At 47.3% G+C, this 20,078-nt stretch overlaps 1 protein-coding gene and 1 long non-coding RNA gene across 3 annotated transcripts in view; one reads left to right on the top strand and one right to left on the bottom strand.

The window, feature by feature from the left end:
- Positions 1–20,078, top strand: part of SSH1 (slingshot protein phosphatase 1) — a 94,399-nt gene that overhangs the window by 61,990 nt on the left and 12,331 nt on the right. For both annotated transcript variants that reach the window (XM_051972975.1, XM_051972974.1), the window contains 6 exons: positions 490–555; positions 3,276–3,470; positions 4,279–4,372; positions 8,814–8,942; positions 13,264–13,310; positions 19,249–19,395. In XM_051972975.1, the coding sequence (XP_051828935.1) occupies positions 490–555; positions 3,276–3,470; positions 4,279–4,372; positions 8,814–8,942; positions 13,264–13,310; positions 19,249–19,395 (678 nt within the window). The remainder of the gene's footprint in view (positions 1–489; positions 556–3,275; positions 3,471–4,278; positions 4,373–8,813; positions 8,943–13,263; positions 13,311–19,248; positions 19,396–20,078) is intronic.
- On the bottom strand, positions 9,639–11,827 carry LOC127545587 (uncharacterized). Its single transcript, XR_007949691.1, has 2 exons — positions 10,273–11,827; positions 9,639–10,206 (listed from the first exon to the last, which is right to left on the bottom strand). It is a non-coding gene; the product is annotated as an uncharacterized LOC127545587 (long non-coding RNA).

Below are 20,078 nucleotides of genomic sequence, written 5' to 3'. Positions count from 1 at the left end.
GGGAGGAGCTTAGAACAGGGAATGTCAGGGCTGGGAGGGGCCTTAGAACAGGGGATGTCAGAGCTGAGAGGGGCCTTAGAACAGGGGATGTCAGGGCTGGGAGGGGCTTTAGAACAGGGGATGTCAGGGCTGGGAGGGGACTTAGAACAGGGGATGTCAGAGATGGAATGAGGGATGTCAGAGCTGGGAGGGGCCTTAGTACACACAATGTCAGAATTGGAATGGACGTGTTATCTAGACCCCAGCTAGATTGTGATTCACAACCCCATAATGAGTCTCATAACTGAAGGTGGGGATTGTGACATTATGATTTATTATCAGTGTTTGATTTCTATCCTATTTTATAAATCTATAAAAATTTATAAATCTAGGATCACTTAAAAATTTCTTGGCTGAAAAGGGGTCACAAATGGGAAAAGTTTCCAAGCCCTGATTTAGAAAATATTATTCCTCTTGTGTAGCAAGTTTCTTTTCCTTGATTTTTCTCAGTGGGTTCAGTGTGAGCACAGCGGGAAGGATGCACGTCTTCAAGCCGGTGTCTGTCCAGGCCATGTGGTAAGTGTCAGTGCGCTTTCTCACGGGCTAATGGCAGAAAGTGGGGAAGAACCATTTGCCGTCACCGCCCCAAAGGCCGGTCTAGCTCTCCTGGGTGGACATCGATGGCTTAGGGTGTCGGTTCAGTAAGCTGAAATGTGGGCAAAGAGCCTGTCAAAGGCTTTCCTTTCCAGGTACCTTTGGGCATCTCCCAAGAAGTGAGCTGGGAAGAGCCTTCCAATGTCAGAGATGGGAGGGGCCTTAGAACAGGGGATGTCAGAGCTGGGAGGGCCCTTAGAACAGGGAGTGTCAGGGCTGGGAGGGGCCTTAGAACAGGGGATGTCGGGGCTGAGAAGGTCCTTGTTAAATGATATTTGAAGAAATGAATTTAAGTTCTGTCTGATCCAATGCCTTCATTTTTACATAGAAAGAAGAAGGCCTGAATCAGAAAATAGATCATGTCCTTAGAGTCAAGAAGTCTTGAGTTCCAATCCTACCTCAGGCACTTACTAGCTGTATGACCCTGTACAAGTCACTCCACATTGTCAGCCACAGTTTCCTCATCTGTCTAAGGAGACGGTTGAAATAGACTTTTCAAAGGTCCTTTTCATTTACACATCTATAATTCAATTAAAATGAGCCCTCGGGGAAGATGAGAGTGTACAAAGCCACTCGGATACGTGAGTCCATCTTCAGATGGACAGGCCCAGGTTTGTGCACAGCATCGTAGGGCTGTGTCTGGGAGTTCTGTCCCATTTCTGTCCCCACCACCGTGTCCCATGCTCATGCCCTTAGGTTGCCCACTTAGGGAATTCCAAGTGCTGAGGCTCCCTGCACATGTAAGAGAAACGTTCAGCCAGGCGCCCTCCCAGCCCCTGGAGCCTTCCCTGCTCTGGTCCCACTTCCCCCGCTTCACGACTTGCTCTCATTGGTCTGAGAGTGGAAGCGGCTTTCGTAGGGAAGGAACCATCATGGCGACCCTGTTGGGTTGACACATTTATGCCAATGGCGGGTTCCTTGTTTTACAGAGGCCCGAAGACCTCAGTCATTTGCCTGAGATCATCCATGTAGTAAATAGCAGGCGGGCCCCAGCTCAGACCCCGGTGCTTTGGCTGCAAGTCCCCACACCGTCCTGACCCCATGTCCCAGAATGCATTGGGACGGTCCCATCTCTTTCACAGCTTTGTGTCCTGCAAGTTTCCCGTCCACAGCCCCGTGAAGGGGAAATATTATTCCCATTTGATAGATCGGCAAACTCAGGCTCGGGACTCCCACAGCTTAGATGTGGTGAACGAATGGATGGATTGAAACGGAAAAAAACATTTTTCAAGCACTTAGCATGTGCCAGACACAACCCAGTAAACAAAAGGCAGTCCTGGCCCCGGGGGCTTACGTTCCAATGGGAGAAGCCCACCCATAAAAGGGAATGATGGCTGAGCGAGGGGAAGGGAAGGAACGGCAAATGGAGCACGATGGGTTGACGAGTCTTGTCCAAGAATGGCACGATGGGATACGATCACTGTTCTCCGGAGTTGGTCAGCCAGCAGGCATTTATTAAGCACTTACTGTATGTCAGGCATTGTTCTAAACATCGGAGATACAAAGGAGTTTGTAAAAAAGAGAATTGGAAAGGGTTGGGCCGGCAGGAGGGCCCGGGGACGGCCAGGAGGTGACGTGGCCTGAGACCAGGTGCTGAGGGAAGCAGAAGGTTTCGGGGCATCCAGGACACAGGAGGCAGCTGATACCAGGCTGGTTCTCCTGAGCGGCTCCCATTACGCCACCCTGCCTCTCCTTTGGCCCGGTCTGGTTGGAGGCTGAGTGAAGGGTTTCCATCAGGGGCTTGAGACTCACCTCCGCCGGTGTGTACACAGACGGGCTGCCGCTGTGGCGGGAATAACCCTCGCCCATCTTACCCCCGGAAGCCCCCCAAATCCTCGAGGGCTAATAGTGATCTTTGCTTCTCCTCTGCCCCGTACGGTGCCGGGGACACAGCAGAGCGTGATGGACTCCCTGAGTCCCAAGGTCTCTCTCACGTTTGCATCCTTTGTGTCCGTTGTCCGTCACATAGGCGAAGGTGAGCTTCGTGAACCTAGGTGCGCCCTGTGGATGGAGCGCTGGGTCTGGGCTCAAGAAGACTCATCTCCCTGAGTTCAAATCCAGCCTCAGACACTGAATCAGCCCAATGTGAGCCTGGGCAAATCACTTCGCCCTGTTTGCCTCAGTTTCCTTATCTGTAGAATGAGCTGGAGAAGGACATGGCAACTCCCTCCAGTAACTTTGCCTGCAGAATCCTGGCTAAGGAGAGTTAGACAAGACTGAAAAACAATAACAACAAAAGCTCCATGAAGGGGGGGAAGTATCATGTTTATCTTGGTATCCCCAGGCCCAGCACAGAACACTGCTTTTATTTTATTATTTTTATAGTATATAGATTATATTTTGTTATTAAGAACATGATTCTTTTTGAGCTGAATTTAAAAATATTTTCAATGAGGCAATTGGGGTTAAGTGACTTGGCCAAGGTCACACAGCTAGGAAGCGTTAAGTGTCTGAGGTAGAACTTGAACTCAGGTCCTCTTGACTCGAGAACTGGTGCTGTATCCACTATAGCGCCAACTAGCTGCCCTGAGCTGAATCAGACTGAAAGAAGCCACATCTCCCTCCGTTACCCACCTTTCCTGCACCCTGGAGCTCCCAGAAGCCCCTGCCCGCTGCCAGAGGTCCCCCTCTCTCCCCCGCAGGTCGGCCCTCCAGATCCTGCACAAGGCCTGCGAGGTGGCCCGCAGGTACAACTACTTCCCCGGAGGCATGGCCCTGGTGTGGGCCACCTACTACGAGAGCTGCATCGGCTCCGACCAGAGCTGCATCAACGAGTGGAACGCCATGCAGGACCTGGAGTCCACCAGGCCGGACTCCCCGGCCCTCTTTGTGGACAAGTAGGTGCCACGGGCTCCGCGCTGGGTTCCGGGAAGGCAAGACCTTAGAATGTACTAAATCTGTAAAAATCTATACATCTATATATTATCAGCCCTTGGAGGGGCCGGAGAACAGGGGATGTCAGGCCTGGGAGGTGCCTGAGAACAGGGGATGTCAGGCCTGGGAGGGGGCTTAGAACAGGGGATGTTGGGGCTGGGAGGGGCCTGAGAACAGGGGACATCAGGACTGGGAGGGGGCTTAGAACAGGGGACGTCAGGGTTAGTTTTTTAGCTTTTAGAGGTAGACCTATTCTCTCACTTCAGAGGCTTCTAGTAAATAAGGAAGAATTAAGGGGACAATGATTGATCCAGAGTCACTCAGATGTTAGTAATCCAGGATCCAAGTCTCCTGACCCCCAGGCCAATGCTTCCCCGGTTCCTCACCCTCTCACCCCTGACTCCTGACCCCCTCAGCCTTGGCTCTTTCAGCTGCTCCCACCTGCTTTTCCAGAAAAATCTCTTTTCTTCTCCAATTCCATCCCTGACCTCACCCGTGACTGGCGGCCATCTTTGTCCCTTTTTTGGTTCTGCATCCAGGGCCCCTCTAGTTTCCCCAACATCTTTGAGGGACTTTCCAGAGACGCAGCCTGAGTTCTGACCTCTGCCCCACTCCCTTCCTGTTAAGACGTGCTGGCGCCTCTGACCTGGGGGGGGGGGGGGTCACAGACTGACACCCCCCCCTTCCCCCCAGTGTTTGTCAGCTATCGGCTTCCGCGTTCGACCCTCCCCACGATTTCTCACGATTTCCTCAATATTCTTTCTCCCCCAGGCCCACAGAAGGGGAAAGAACAGAGCGCCTCATCAAAGCCAAGCTCCGAAGCATCATGATGAGTCAGGACTTGGAAAACGTGACCTCCAAAGAAGTAAGAGAACGGGCGTCCCGCGGCTCGCGGATCTCTTTCAGGTTCACAAAAGCGCTCTCATCAGAAAGTAATCTTCCCATTTTACAGATGGACAAACTGAGGCGCAGACAGAGGATCTGACTAGCCTGGCATCACAACACTAATAAATAGAAAAGCTAGGTTTGTAGAAGTTCATGATCCAGAATCCCAGAGACAGGGAGGACCCCAGAGATCATCCAACCCATCCCTAAAGGAATCGCCCCTCTAGAACGTGGCCGTTCCTCTGGGTAGCCAGCCCCTCCTTCCCAGACTCGGACTGGGGGGAAGCTTCTCTTGATCTCGAGCCTCAGTTTGCCTCTTTTTGGTTTTAGTCACACCACAAGCCAGATCTGTGTGCCAGGTACACAAAGCAGCAAAGGGCGCTTCCGGCTACTGTACATACAGGATGGGGCGTCCCAAAAGTCTCGGTGCAATTTGAGCTTATTCGAGCCTAAAGCTTGGGATCTGTGAAATTGTTTTTAAAATATTCGGATAATTGGTTTCCTTGGCAACCCTGTGGGTTTTATTTTATGCATTTAAAAACACGAAACTGATCAGGTTTCACTAAGATGCCAGAGTGATTTATGATCCGAAGCCTTAAGACCCCTCATCTAATCCAGTTGGATAAACTGAGGCACAGAAAGGTTTGTTGAGTTTGCAGTCCAATAGAATTTCCATATCTATATCATATATATTATTTTTTGTTGTTGAGGCAATTGGAGTTAAGTGACTTGCCCAGGGTCACAGCCAGGAAATGTTAAGTATCTGAGATCAGATTTGAACTCAGGTCCTCCCGACTTCAGGGCTGGCGCCCTGTCCCAGCTGCTCCCTTTTTTTTTTTTTTTTTTTTTTTTGTGACTCTATTTCTTAGGGAATTGTCATTTTCTTCCCGGCCCGTTTTACAAATGAGGGAAACAAGGTTAAGTGACTTGCCCAGAATCATATGGCTAATAAATGTCTGAGGCTATATTTGAACCCTGGAACTCCTGACTCCAGGCCTGGAGCTCTAACCATTGCGCCATCTCACTTTCCCTTCTGCCCCAAACAAATTATATTGTGTTCCCAGGCGGTGGCTGCAAAGAAGTCGATTTAAACTGTTACAAGGCAAAATTATCTTAGAATTAGAGCCGGCCAGAAGGATGGTAGTGAGCCCCTCATCACCTGAAGTCCTGAAACAAAACCTGAGTGACACTTGTCAAGGATGTTGTCATGAGAATTCTTTGGGGGATTTGCTGTGGACAGAGGTGCTTCTGGGTCGCCCCTAGCTCTGCCCTGGAAAAAGGCCTGAGACCAGTCTGGCACAAAATTAGCAAGCTTTAAAAAAGGGGGGAAGGGGAGGAGAAAAAGGACTTACTGAGCTAGTTTGACAAAGAAGCCTTGAGAAAAATTTTCTTCTGGTCTTATTTTCCCCTCAAAAAGAAAAAAAATATCACACAGGACTCCAAAAATAACAGAACTTCCCAAATCTTTCCTGTGTGAAAATGGGCCTGATTTCCTCCACGTTTTTCCTACCTCCTCTTGACTTTGAGTGTATTCCACACCTTTAGTCCCTGTGGATAATCATCTGTGGCCTTGAGAATACATTTAAAGACGTAAAGCATGCTGGGACAACATGCTTTGGCTCATCAAGCTGGTGGAAATACCCGTATTTTACAGATGGAGAAACTGAGACCTTGTCATTAGTACATTTGAGGCCGTCTGTGAAACGGGTCAGACAAGACGGCCTGAAGGGCCACAGTCTGCGCCTTCTACCAGTTTTCACGGCTTAATTAATATTGGGGCCTGTGTGTGTGTGTGTATGTACACAATGCATATATATACATACATAGTTATAGTTATATATATATGCATACATATCCCTCTACTCTCTCTTATCTCTGTCTCTCGCTCTTTTCTCCAACCCCTGCTTCATCTGTCTTTCTGTCTCCCCATTTTACAGAGAAGGAAATCAAGGCAGACAAGTGAATGCCCAAAGTCACAGAGTTAGTATTTGGGGGGTTTGTTTGTTTTAATTTTATTTTTAATTAAAGCTTTTTATTTACAAGTTATATGCATGGGTAATTTTTCAGCATTGACAATTGCAAAACCTTCTGTTCCAACTTTTCCCCTCCTTCCCCCCCCATCCTTTCCCCCAGATGGCAGGTAGACCAATACATGTTAAATATGTTAAAGTATATATTAAATACAATATATGTACACATATTTATACTGTTATCTTGCTGCGCAAGAAAGATCGGATTTAGAAAGAAGATTTAAAAAAAACCTGAGAAGGAAAACAAAAATGCAAACAAACAATAGCAGAAAGAGTAGAAATGCTATGTTGTGGTCCACACTCATTTCCCAGAGTTCTCTCTCCGGGTGTAGCTGGTTCTGTTCATTACAGGTCACTTGGAACAGATTTGGATCCTCTGATTGTTGAAGATGTCCACGTCCATCAATATTGATCCTCATATGGAATTGTTGTTGAAATGTAGGATGATCCACAGAGTTAGTGTTTGAAGGTGGTTTATGCTCAGTTGCTCCTGACTTTAAATCTAGTACTCTGCCAGCTATTATTAAGCACTTACTGTATGCCAAAGTAGCTAGGTGGTACAGCAGATAAAGCACCAGGCATGGAGTCAGAAGGACTTAGCTGTTTACACCTAAAAATTAATTCCCACGCAAAATGTCTTCAATAGCTTCTCAATCCCTCCCTCCCTGTCCACCTTTGTAATAATAGATATCTCATTATTATAATCAATATATAGAACACTAATATAGTGTATATCAGTATGTGTTTGTGTTTATGTATACCATATCACCTTTTTTCTACCATCACATACTCAGGTTATGTTCCTAGTAACAAAGATTATTGGGTTCAAGGGTATTATTATTTTTCTGACTATTGTTATACTCTGTTCAGCTCACCTTTGGAAAAGAATCCCTATCTGCAATTCCACCAGCAATGTATGAGTTTACCTACTCTCCCATAGCATCCCTTTCCTTCAGCAGTGAGTTTGGTCACTTCTACTTCTTGGGAATCTAGCGGATGCAAAATGATACTTTCATTTATATTTCTCCAACTGCTAGTGATAGTAAGCACTGACTTGGTCAAATGTTTATTTTCAGTATTGTGTACTCTTTTGTAAATTTTCTCTTCATATCCTTTGACCATTTCGTAACTCTGTGTTGCCTTTGAAAATTTTTCATTTCCTCAGAAATTTGAGGTGTTAGGTCTGACCCGTTGTGATAGCACAATCATATCACAAATTCACATTTTTACTCGTTAGCTATTATAGTAGCTAATAAATAATAAAAATATATAATAAATAAATAAAATTTTAAAAAGTTAATAATAAAATAAACAAAATTTTAAACTCCTGTCTTGCTAGGTTACCAACACTGTAACACTGCTCATTTTGACCGTGTTCTTAACTTCACTGACCTGTACACACACTTTCTATTGCTTTTCCTAGTAACGTGACCTAGACCTCGGAGGCTCTGTCAGTTTAGTTTTAATACAGTATCCTGTAGATCCTAAACACTGTCAAGAATATACAGTGTTGAACCACAGCCTTTCAACCATTAGAACAAAATTTTGAAGATGGGAAAGTTGCAGAATTGTGGAATATTTTTACATTCATCTTTTTCTGATGCGATCAGTAGTATGTTTTATATGGATGACTTAATGATCCTTTAATCACATTTTAAAAAGTTCATATTTCCCATGGTGCTATAAGGTTACTGCTGTAGCTAGCAGCACAAGAAATACTGCCCTCCTTTTTATTTTATTTTATTTTTTTTTTACTGAGGCAATTGGGATTAAGTGACTTGCTCAGGGTCACACAGCTAGAAGTGTCAAGTGTCTGAGGTCAGATTTGAACTCAGGTCCTCCTGACTTCAGGGCTGGTGCTCTAATTCACTACGCCACCTAGCTGTCCCTCCTATTTTTACAATTGAGGCTAAATTACTTGCCTAGAGTCACAGAGATAACAGATAATAAAGCCAAGTCTTAGACCCAAGGCTTCCACTTCTTCAAAGTTTTCATGCCTTTTGATAGTGGGATAAGACCCACGAGTGATTTCTGAACTTCCAGCTTGAGTGAGATACAGTTAAAGAAAGCCAGATACAATGTGTTATAGTGTATCCAGGTCTGTCTCGAGGTAAAAAACAGGGTTCAAGTCAAGTGATTTATAACTTCTCATCCAGCCAAGCATTTACATTGTAAGACGATACAAAATGTCCCATTGACTTTCAGAAGTCATAAATGAGTTTTGTGTTGTTTGGTTTGAGTCTAGACCAGAGATTTTATCTTCTCTGAGAGGAAAGAGGGGACATGGCTTTCTTTTTATGAATTGTAGCGGGTGCTATGGGATTTTTTTTCCTTTGGGGGAGAAAATTGTCTCTGAATAATTATTCTTCCTGCCATTTCACCCCTCCCCAGATACGCAACGAATTAGAAAAGCAGATGAATTGCAACCTGAAGGAGTTCAAGGAGTTCATCGACAATGAGATGCTTCTCATCCTGGGTCAGATGGACAAGCCCTCCCTCATCTTTGATCACCTTTATCTGGTAAGAGGCCCACGTTCTACGTGTGACGTCTTTTTTCGGGAACAGGTGTCAATCGCTGCGGCTCCTTTGTGGCAAGTCAATAAAGAAAATTGACTAAAGCGATCAGTGACTTAAGAAACCAATCTTTTTTTTTTTTTTCCATCAGGCAGAATCCCCTGTAAAGTTTTATTTCTGGAAAGACGTCTGTTTGAAATGTGACTCCTAACTCTTAAGCTGGTCCTCCGGTTCTCTCGCACTCCTAGTAATATGTGGATTCCTTTGAGTGCCCTCTAGAATGCTAGGGAGTTTTCAGCAAACATTAAGTGATCACGGTTTTGCACCCTGTCCTTTTGGGTGCAGGACATTCAGATTTAAAGAAAACAGTCCATCTTTCATTAGGAGTCATGTGATCCCATAAAGAATGATAAAACGCTTTCATATATAAAAGTACTACTAAATTGAATGGAACAAATGCCCTTAAATTTACCAAACATTCCTCTCCTTGAATCCTGTGTTTACAGTGCAGTGTGTATTTAATCCCTGTTTTACAGATGAAGAAACTAAGGCTTAAAAAGATGATCTGGGGACAGCTAGGTGGCGCAGTGGATAGAGCACTGGCCCTGGAGTCACGAGGACCTGAGTTCGAATGTTCCCTCAGACACTTAACACATTCTAGCTGTATGATCTGGGAAAGACACTTAATCCCAATTGCCTCTCAAAAAAAAAAAAAAAAAGAGGAAGAAGACTTACCCAGAAGCCAGGGGATTGATTGTTCGAACCAGGATTTAAACCCCAGTCTGGATTATTCTTCCTGTTATATCTCCATGCTCTGGAGGCTATCCCCCTCATCTATGGAAGAAGAAATTGAAACCCAAAGAGATTGGACCAAGGAGTGACCTTAGAATACAAGAGCTGGGAGGAAGCTTAGAACACAAAGAATGCTAGAACTGAAGAGATCTTAGAACAGAGTGTCAGAACTAGAAAGGGCCTTAGAACAAGGAATGTCAGAGCTGATAGAGCACTTAGAACGTGGAATGTCAAGGCTGGGAGGGGCCTTAGAATGTGGAATGTCAAAACTGGAAGAGACCTTAGAATACAGAGTATCAGACCTGAGAAGGGTCTTAGAACAGGGGATGTTGGGGCTGGAAGAAACCTTGGAAGAGAGCGTATCAGAACTGGGAAGGGTCTTAGAACAGGGGATGTCGGGGCTGGAAGAAACTTTAGAATAGAGAGTATCAGACCTGGGAAGGGTCTTAGAACAGGGGATGTTGGGGCTGGAAGAAACCTTGGAAGAGAGCGTATCAGAACTGGGAAGGGTCTTACAACAGGGGATGTCAGGGCTGGAAGAAACCTTGGAAGAGAGCGTATCAGACCTGGGAAGGGTCTTACAACAGGGGATGTCGGGGCTGGAAGAAACCTTAGAATAGAGAGTATCAGAACCGGAGGGGTCTTAGAATAGGAACTGTCAGGGCTGAAAGGAACCTTAGAACAGGGGATGTCAGAGCTGAGAGGGACCTTAGAACAGGGAGTGTCAGGGCTGGGAGGGGATTTAGAACAGCGAGTGTCAGAGCTGGGAGGAGCCTTAAAGATCATCTACTACATCACCCTCTTGTAATCGAGCAGAAAGGTCAGATGATTTGCCAATTGGACAGCCTGTTTCAGGTTCTCCACTAGGTGGCGAACCAGGCTAAAGGAAGGCGGTGGCCATCACTGCTCTCATTATCCCGGTAGCAGGAGCCGGGGCTCTGGATCACTTTTTCCATGATCGCTCCTAAAGGAATTTCAGTATTTGAGCCATTTTCCCCCCACCCTTCCCGTTCTGTGAAGTGAATTCTGGGTCAGAGCAGCTTAGCAGAAAAAGCAGGAGACAGGAGATGTTTGGGAAAGGAGAAAAGGCCCAGGGTACTTGTAAAGACCCACTTTGGCCTTAGAGAAGACCCATAACGCGTCTTCTGTCTTCCCTCTAGAGAGTGGGGGGTGACAGGGATGGAGCGCCGCATACGCCAGCAGACAGGCTCACCATGCAGACCGCTGGTTTAACTCTTGTAAGGTCAGGTTCTGTGTTTGGGACTTGATCTACCTGAAAATAGTAGTAGTAGAAAAACAAAAGTCACTAAGACATTTGCCGCTGCATTGAGAGGACCTAGTTTATAATCTCTGAGTCTCTGAGGGAAATCAGCCCATCTTCCTAAGCCTCAGTTTCCCCATTTGTAAAATGAAGATAGTACTGCTTGTACTACCTGATGTAGTACAAGCAAACACTTATTAGGCACCTGCTGTGTGCTGAGCACTGTTCTCATGAGAACGGCCTTAGGAAAGTGTGTTTACATGATTGTTCTATTTACATTGTCTGGAGTAACATATTAACCCCTTGAGCGTGGGCACTATCGTTTATTTTGTATTTGTATCCTAGGCGCCGTACAGGAGCTTGGCCATCATAGGCATTTAATAAACGTTCAGTTAGAGACTGACTTGTCCTGGCTCAGCCAGTGCCTTGTCTTGTGGCCCTGAGCAAGTCCTTTCCCTTTTCTCCACTTCGATTTTCTCTTCTGTGAAACGAGTCACAGAATTGGAGAACTGACTGTGACCTCCTTCACCGCCTGCCCCAACCGTCTCCCATTGCTGACTGGTGTCTGCAAAGGCCCTTCCAGCCCTTAACTCCCAGGTGTCTTTGCCCAAGAGCCAGGAAGGCTCTTGGAGGTCACCTCGATCCTCCCGTCCCCTACTCCCCTTGTCCTTCCTCCACACAAACACACACGTTCCAGGCGGTGAGCCCAAGGCTCCGAGAGGGTAATGGCCAGAGCTGGGGTGTGAAGGTCATTCCTCATGTTCTGGATCCTTTGCTCATCATTCAACATTGTGATCTAGGCTTCCCTGGCATCCACTCAGCCCCGGGGGAGAGCTGCGTATGTCTGTCTGTGTCTGTGTCTGTGTCTGTCTGTGTGTGTCTCTGTATCTCTTTGTGTATCTGTGTCTATGTCTGTATATCTCTGTGTGTCTATCTGCGTGTGTCTGTGTGTCTATATGTGTCTGTATGTATCTGTGTGTATTTGTGTGTCTGTATCTCTGTGTGTGTCTGTACGTATGTCTGTGTGTGTGTGTCTATATGTGTCTGTATGTATCTGTGTGAATTTGTGTGTCTGTATCTCTGTGTGTGTCTGTACGTATGTCTGTGTGTGTGTGTCTATATGTGTCTGTATGTATCTGTGTGTATTTGTGTGTCTGTATCTCTGTGTGTGTCTGTACGTATGTCTGTGTGTGTGTGTCTATATGTGTCTGTATGTATCTGTGTGAATTTGTGTGTCTGTCTGTATCTCTGTGTGTGCCTGGAAGTGTCCATGTGTGTCTGTACGTATCTCTGCATGTGTCTGTACGTATGTCTGTGTGTGTCTATATGTGTCTGTATGTATCTGTGTGAATTTGTGTGTCTGTATCTCTGTGTGTGCCTGGAAGTGACCATGTGTGTCTGTACGTATCTCTGCGTGTGTCTGTGTGTCTATATGTGTCTGTATGTATCTGTGCATGTCTGTCTCTGTGTGCGCACACATACCCCTCTGCCATTGCTAGACCCCTGCCCCCACTGGAGGAAACCCAGGCCACATGTGCCCTTTGGCCCTTGGGGAACCTCAAAGCATTCCACGTGGTTACTGAGAATGGACGCGGAACCCAAGAACCAAGTGATGCTCTTCCAAGTCTTCCCAGAACTCCCCTCGCCGCCCTTAGGGGTCTTTTTCCAAAGGCGGCTTCCTCGGGAAGCCTCCTGATGTTGGAAGTGAGAGAAGGGCCAGGAAGGAGCGAGCTCCCCTTGATTCTCTGTTTCCATGAAGCTGATTGGCCAAGTCAGCAGTTACCCTGTGGAGAAAGCTTTTGCTTAGTGCAGAAAGGATTGTTCAGTTCAGTTCTGATAGAAGAGAACTCAGAGTAGATTTTGTTTTAGACCTAGCAGGAATATTAGAATTTGGTGGGGCTGAGAAGGGCCTGAGAACAGGGGATGTCCAAACTGGGAGGGGGCTTAGAACAGGGGATGTCAGAGCTGGGAGAGAACTGAGAACAGGGGATGTCAGAGCTGGGAGGGCTCAAAGGCCCTTACATCTATTTAAGCCTCATTTTATTGATGAAAAGACTAAGTCTTGGAGATTAAAGCATCTTCCCATGTTCAGAGCCCAAATCTCCTGCCTCCATCACTGCCTCTAAGCCCCCACTGGCTCCTTGACTCTTCCACTTGATACCCAGGCCTTGACTAAACCCTTCCCCGGCGGAGCCCCTCGGGCCAGGCCACAGGCACTTCCTGAGGCTTTAGCCGCTGAACTTGTCGGATTTTTGTATGTTCTTTGCTTCCTAGGGATCTGAGTGGAATGCGTCCAACCTGGAGGAACTGCAGGGCTCAGGGTGAGTACATCGGGGCCCATTATCAGGGAGGCTTCATTTAATCAGGCCCTTCCTCATCCGAGCCCAGGGAAGGCTGCCATTGACCTTCAGACCCAGGAGCAAAGGCCCCTCACAGCCCGCCAGGAACAGGCTGTCGTCCCGCTCCGCCCGTCAGTCCCCGGCAGCTGGCAGAAGCAATTAGTGGCTCTGACAAATGCACTTCAAAATGTCACGCCCTGAATAATTCATGAGACTCAAATGGTCGGCCTTTTCATTTTTTGGTGGGGAAATGTTTTTTTAAAAGAAACACAAGTGCCACAGACCATTATTGAGGCTGCCACGGCTGTCTCAGAGCAGGGAGGGCTTAGAATAGAGAATGTCAGGCCTGAGAGGGGCCTTGGAACCGGGGATGGGAGGGGCCTTAGAACAAAGCATCTCAGAACAGGCAGGGGGCTTAGAACAGGGAATGTCAGAACTGGGAGGGGACTTAGAACAGGGGATGTCAGAACTGGGAGGGAGCTTAGAATAGGGGATGTCAGAACTGGGAGGGGACTTAGAACAGGGGTGTCAGAACTGGGAGGGGACTTAGAACAGAGGATGTCAGAACTGGGAGGGGACTTAGAACAGGGAATGTCAGAACTGGGAGGGGACTTAGAACAGGGAATGTCAGAACTGGGAGGGGACTTAGAACAGGGAATGTCAGAACTGGGAGGGGACTTAGAACAGGGGTGTCAGAACTGGGAGGGGACTTAGAACAGGGGTGTCAGAACTGGGAGGGGACTTAGAACAGGGAATGTCAGAACTGGGAGGGGACTTAGAACAGGGAATGTCAGAACTGGGAGGGGACTTAGAACAGGGGTGTCAGAACTGGGAGGGGACTTAGAACAGAGGATGTCAGAACTGGGAGGGCCTTAGAACAGGGGATGAGAGGGGTCTTAGAACTTGGGATGGGAAGGGCCTTAGAACAGGGGAAGTCAGGGTGTTCTCACTAGCCTTTCCCAGTTCCACTTTTCTACCCAGAATCCTAGAAGCTCAGAGCCAGCAGGACTCTCAGAGACCCTCCCCTCCTCCTCTCCTTTGCTTGGGATCATAGCATCAGAGGTTTGGAGCTGGAAGGACCCTCCGTGGTGGTCCAGGCCAAGCCCTCCACTTTACACACGGCTGGGCGAGCATCAGCCGCCACTTGCTCTGGGCCTTGTTCAGGCTAAGCCCTGGAGATAGAAACGCCAAGGAGAGACAAGCCCTGTCCTCCAGGGGCTCTTGTTCCAATTAGAGAAGAGGAAGAGGTGGCCGGGGAGGGGAGAGGACTTGGCAGGAGCTGGGCAGGGGAACCAGGCTCCCGTTCCCGAAGCTCTGCTAGCTTTGGTTTGGCTCCGGCGCCTGGGAGAGGAGGAGGGCCCAGGGATGGCTGTGTAGGATGAGAGTTTGGACTCGGGGCCATGGAGGCCCCTGGGAGGCTGAGAGGGGCCCGGGTCAGACAGACCACACCCAGAGGGCCGCGATCAATTCTGAGGACAGGGACCCAACAGGATGGCGAAGGGGTCGGAGCTCACCCCATATGGACCAATCTGTCCACTAGCATAAGCACCCACTCTGCCAATCTCTCTACTGAGCCCTGGAGATACAAATACACAAATGGGTGCTTGTCCCTGCCTTCAAGAAGCAGGAAAGTTAGCTGGAAGGCAGGTGGCTCTTTGGCCTGAAAAAGAGAGGGCCGGGGTTAGGAGAACTAGGAATCAAATAGTCATCCACAAATATTAGAAGCAACTGGATGTCACAGTTCCTATGTCACTGGACCTGGAGGTAGGAAGATCTGAATTCAAATTCAGAAGTTGACAAGTCTGCCTCAGTTTCCCCATCTCTAAAATGGAGATGATAATAACACCTCCTTCACAGGTTTCCTCTTTTTTTTAAGGATAAGATAAGAATATTTGTAAATTACTTTGCAAATCTTAAGGTAATATCTAAATAAAGAAGTTCTTTTTAGAAGTCTCCCCACTTGGAAAAAGAAGGAGGATTGCTCTGGTTGCCCCAGGAGGTGAGATCCAGGAATAAGGGGGAAAGTTCTAAAGAGGCCCATGGAGGCTTCCTAAGGAAGCCGTCCAGGAGCGGGACGGGCACTTCCTCACTGGGCGCCTTCAGGCATCGACTGGACGGCCATTTGTTGGGGATATTATGGGATGGTTTTTGAAGGGCCGCTAAGATCCCTTCGAGTTCTGTGTAGCAAATTCGTAAATCCGTTGGTGGATTTTATACAGGGGATCGAGTGATTTTTTTTTTTAAAGCTCCTGATAGTTTATGATCCGTAAAGAAGGATATTATAACACAGAAGGAGTAATGGAGATGAAAAGAAATTCAGGGAGATTTGAAAAGGAAAGATCTCAACTCAGTAATATTTATTAAGCTCCTACTGTATGCCCGACACTGAGCTGAGCTAAGCACGGGGGCTATGGAGACAAAACAAATCAGGCTGCGCTGTTGGGGAGCTCCCAGTCTGACGGGCCTGTCAGAGGCCCAGTTCACTCCCAGGTCCAAAGCCGGTTCTCTGTCAACCTCCCCTCACGGCCTTGAACAAGCTGAAGCGAAGGAGAATGTAAAAATGACTGAGAATTAGAGAAAATCAGGTACCCCAGGGTTGTTGCAAAAGCGGGGTCCTAGGAGGGCCGGGTGTTGTTATTGTGAAACAGGACGGGAGCAGTCGGCTGAATTCAAGTTGTTGAGGGCTTCTGTTGTCAGGTAGAACTCATACTTTGTCCTAGAGGCAATAGGGACCTCCAGAGGCTTTTGAGTGAGGGAGTAACAAGGTCACTTTGAGTCTCTGGAATCAGGGGTTCGACAAGCATTTATTAAATGCTTTCCAACGGGCCAGACAGTGTTCTGCTGCTGATCTGTTCTTTTCTTCTTGGGACTGAAGGATAGAACTGGGCTTTTCCCCCACCGCCGTACCTGTGTTCTCCCGGTGATAGTCCGAGGCTGCCTTTGAGGCTGGATTGGATTAGACGTGGTTTGAGGTGGGCGACCAGTTAGGAGGCTGGTACAATTATGACAAGACAGTTATAATTAGAAAAGCAGAATCAATACATCTTAGCAGCTGGTTGGATGTGGGAGATAAAGGGGATAAACGAGTCAAGGGTCAGAAATAAGGACCCACATGATGGAGAAAAGGGCGCCGTCCTCCCCCAAAGAGCCAACTTGGATGGAGAGACTAGTTTTGGAGGGGAAGATGAAGAGTTCAAGTTTAGGTCATATTGAGTTCCAAATGCAATTGGGTTTGCCAGCCCTGCTACCCAGGGGAGAAATCAGGAATCTCTGATTACGATTCACTTGATTCCATTGGTTTTTTAAAATTTTTAAAATATTTTAAATATTTAAATATCAAATAGATATTTATATAATACATTTATATAAATAAATAAAAATAAAAATATTTAAAATTTACATTTTAAATATTTAAATAATTTTTAATTTTTTTTTTGCATTTCCCAGTATCCCTCCTCCTTCCTCTCCTAGAGAATGAACCCATATAACAAATAGTATTTTTTAAAAATAACAAAAAAGAGAGGAAAAAAGAGAAAAATCAGCATCACTGATCAAGACGTTGAAAAAATCTGAAAAACGTATGTACAACATACAAAATGTACAACACTTCTGGAACTCTCCCCTCTGCCAAAGCATGAGGTGAAAGTATCTTCTCATATCTCTTTATTCTATCCCCATTTGATCTTTATAATTTTATAACTCTCCCTTCTGATTTTTTTTCCCTTATAATTTTATTTCTTTTCCTTTTCTTTTTTTAAAACAACAGTTAATTTTTTCCAATGACATCCAAAAACATATAAAATGTGCGTGGTTCTTTCCATCCCGTTGTAGTCCTTTTTCCATCTTGTTTTCTTGACTCCACTTCCTTCATCCTGCAGCAGTTCACGTAGATCTTTGTCCGCTTCTCTGTATCCATCATTTCTTAGATCGTATCAAGAGTCCCTCACGTTCACCTGCCACTACTTATTTCCCCATTCCCCAACCCGTGAACATCTACTTTGTTTCCAATGCTTTGCTGACACCAGAAGTCATTCCAGTAGCTTTCAAGCTTTAGAAAATGTTAGAGAGATTCTTTTCTTCCAAAAAAAAAAAAGTTTCAGTGAACAAAAATCTTGTTTTCCTTCCTACTCTTCACCATTAAAAAAAAAAAAAAAACTAAGAAAGAAAAATAAAATCCTTGTAACCAATATGTATAGTCAAACAAAACACATTCCCACATTAACTGGGTCCAAAAAATAGATGTCTCATCGTGTGCCCACAGTTGCTGGGATTTTCTGAATAAATACTGGCCTCCTGCCTGCCAGGAACAGTGTGGGGAGCCCAGAAGCCTTCACTCCATAGCAGGATGAGAGACGAATGTTCCGATCTGGATTCCAGGGAACAGATGTCTGAAAGTTGCTATTATTTTTTTTTTTTTTTAAGGGGGGAAAGGACAAAAACAAACAGTTCAGGGAGACCAGATCCCCCTTCGGCGGGTCCGCCCTCATGACATCCACGGATGACCACATTTAAAAGTCAAGACTAAACAAATCCTAAAATACATTTCTGGGGCTACCGGGGATGTTTTCTTTCTCTGGAAAGTTTGTTTGAAGAGAGAGGGTGGCGATAAGCCGTGGGCTTGGGCCCCCGGGCCCGGAAGGTGCTCTCTTAACGGTAATAACAGCTTACGTTTCTGCCGCACCTGACGGGGTTTTTAGACATTAACTCACTGGAACCTCCCAGGAATTCTGGGTAGGGGGAAAGGGAGGAGACGTTAGCCAATTTTCACAGGTGAGGCTAGCCGGGCCCCCGGAAGATGAAGTCACCGGCTGAGCGGCATCCCCCGTGGCGGCCACGGGGCTGGAGGCCCCGGGCTCTGGGCGTGAGGATGTCTCTACTCCCAGGAGACCCGAGTTCAGGCCCTTTCCCTTTCTTGCTCTGTAATTGCTCCGAATCTACAGAGTCCCTGAAATGAGAGAATAAACAGCCCAAGGAATGGACAGATGTGCCCAACTCTTAAAAACAAATGTTTTAAGTGGGTTTTGTTCTAGAGTATAGAGGGTAGAATCATGGAATACCAGATTTGGGAGGGACCTTAGAACGGGGGATGTCAGAGCTGGGAGGGAGCTTAGAACAGGGAATATCAGAGCTTGGAAGGGGCTTAGAACAGGGAATGTCAGGGCTCAGAGGGAGCTTAGAACAGGGGATGTCAGGGCTGGGAGGGATCTTAGAACAGAGGATGTCAGAGCTGAGAGGGAGCTTAGAACAGGGAATGTCAGAGCTGGGAGGGAGCTTAGAACAGGGAATGTCAGAGCTGGGAGGGAGCTTAGAACAGGGGATGTCAGGGCTCAGAGGGGGCTTAGAACAGGAGATGTCAGGGCTGGGAGGGATCTTAGAACAGAGGATGTCAGAGCTGAGAGGGAGCTTAGAACAGGGAATGTCAGAGCTGGGAGGGAGCTTAGAACAGGGAATGTCAGAGCTGGGAGGGAGCTTAGAACAGGGGATGTCAGGGCTCAGAGGGGGCTTAGAACAGGGAATGTCAGAGCTGAGAGGGAACTTAGAACAGGGGATGTCAGGGCTCAGAGAAGCCTCAGAACAGGAGATGTCAGGGCTCAGAGGGGGTTTGGAACAGGGGATGTCAGGGCTGGAAGGAGCCTTAGGACAGCATATGAAAGACCTGAAGGGGGCCTCTAGAACTGGATGTAGAACATTGGTGCTGGAGGGCCTCCTAGTCCATACCCCAACTTTGGTGTCAGAAGCCAAGACCCAGAGAGAAGAGAGTTGCTTCAGGCCCGCTGGAGTTGGGACCAGGCCCGGAGCCCCCGTCTCCTGCTGCCCGGGTCCTTCCTGTCTCCCTGGTGGCCGGGGTTTGGTTGGAGGGGGGAGAGTGCGTTCCGGCACCGGTCTCACCCCCCTCATCTCATGCTTTTTATCATCCCAGCGTTGACTACATCTTGAACGTCACCAGAGAAATAGATAACTTCTTCCCCGGCCTCTTCGCCTACCACAACATCAGGGTGTACGACGAGGAAACCACGGACCTCCTCGCCCATTGGAACGAGGCGTATCATTTCATAAACAAAGCCAAGTGAGTGGGGGGGGTCCTGATCGGTCAACATTTATTAAGCGCCTACTGTGTGCCAGGCACTTTGGAGAGCGTGGGCTGTTCCGGGGCGTGAGCCCAGGAGGAGAAAGCTCCAGGGGAGTGTCTATTAAGGATCTCGTCTCCGTGGGGCAGCCAGGAAGCTAAACATGCCCGCAGGGGTCTCTGCCCTAAGAAGTTACACTCCCATCAATCCAATGTCAAGGCCATAAGTGTTGTGCCTTCTTCTTGGGTTTCTCATGAGCTCAGAAGCAACTAAAGTACTTTATAGGGGCAGCTAGGGGGCGCGGGGGATAGAGCCCCAGCCCTGAAACAGGAGGACCTGAGTTCAAATCTGGCCTCAGACACTTCCCGGCTGCATGACCCTGGGCGAGTCACTTAACCCCAATTGCCTCAAAAAAAACAATTAAAAATTTTTTATAAATCCAAGCTAGTATTGTGACTTAATGACAGGGCAGTGTGGCCAAAAGGGGAGAAAGCTGACCTCGAAGCTTAATTCAAGCCTTTGTCAGTCCCGCCCTTTGTGAGCCTGGCCAGCCTTCAATGCCCCGGGCAACTCTGCTCTCACTTTCCAGAGCAAGTGCCGGGATCTGTTTAATGGAGGGACTTTCCTCCTTCTGGAGTTCCCCTTACCTGATGAATCCCAGCTCAAGCCCCTGTCTCCTCCT

The sequence above is a fragment of the Antechinus flavipes genome, chromosome 1, assembly GCF_016432865.1.
Source record: "Antechinus flavipes isolate AdamAnt ecotype Samford, QLD, Australia chromosome 1, AdamAnt_v2, whole genome shotgun sequence".
Classification (NCBI taxonomy): Eukaryota; Metazoa; Chordata; class Mammalia; order Dasyuromorphia; family Dasyuridae; genus Antechinus; species Antechinus flavipes.
Note: the sequence above shows the minus strand (reverse complement) of the source record. Positions and strands in the feature narration are given on the sequence as shown.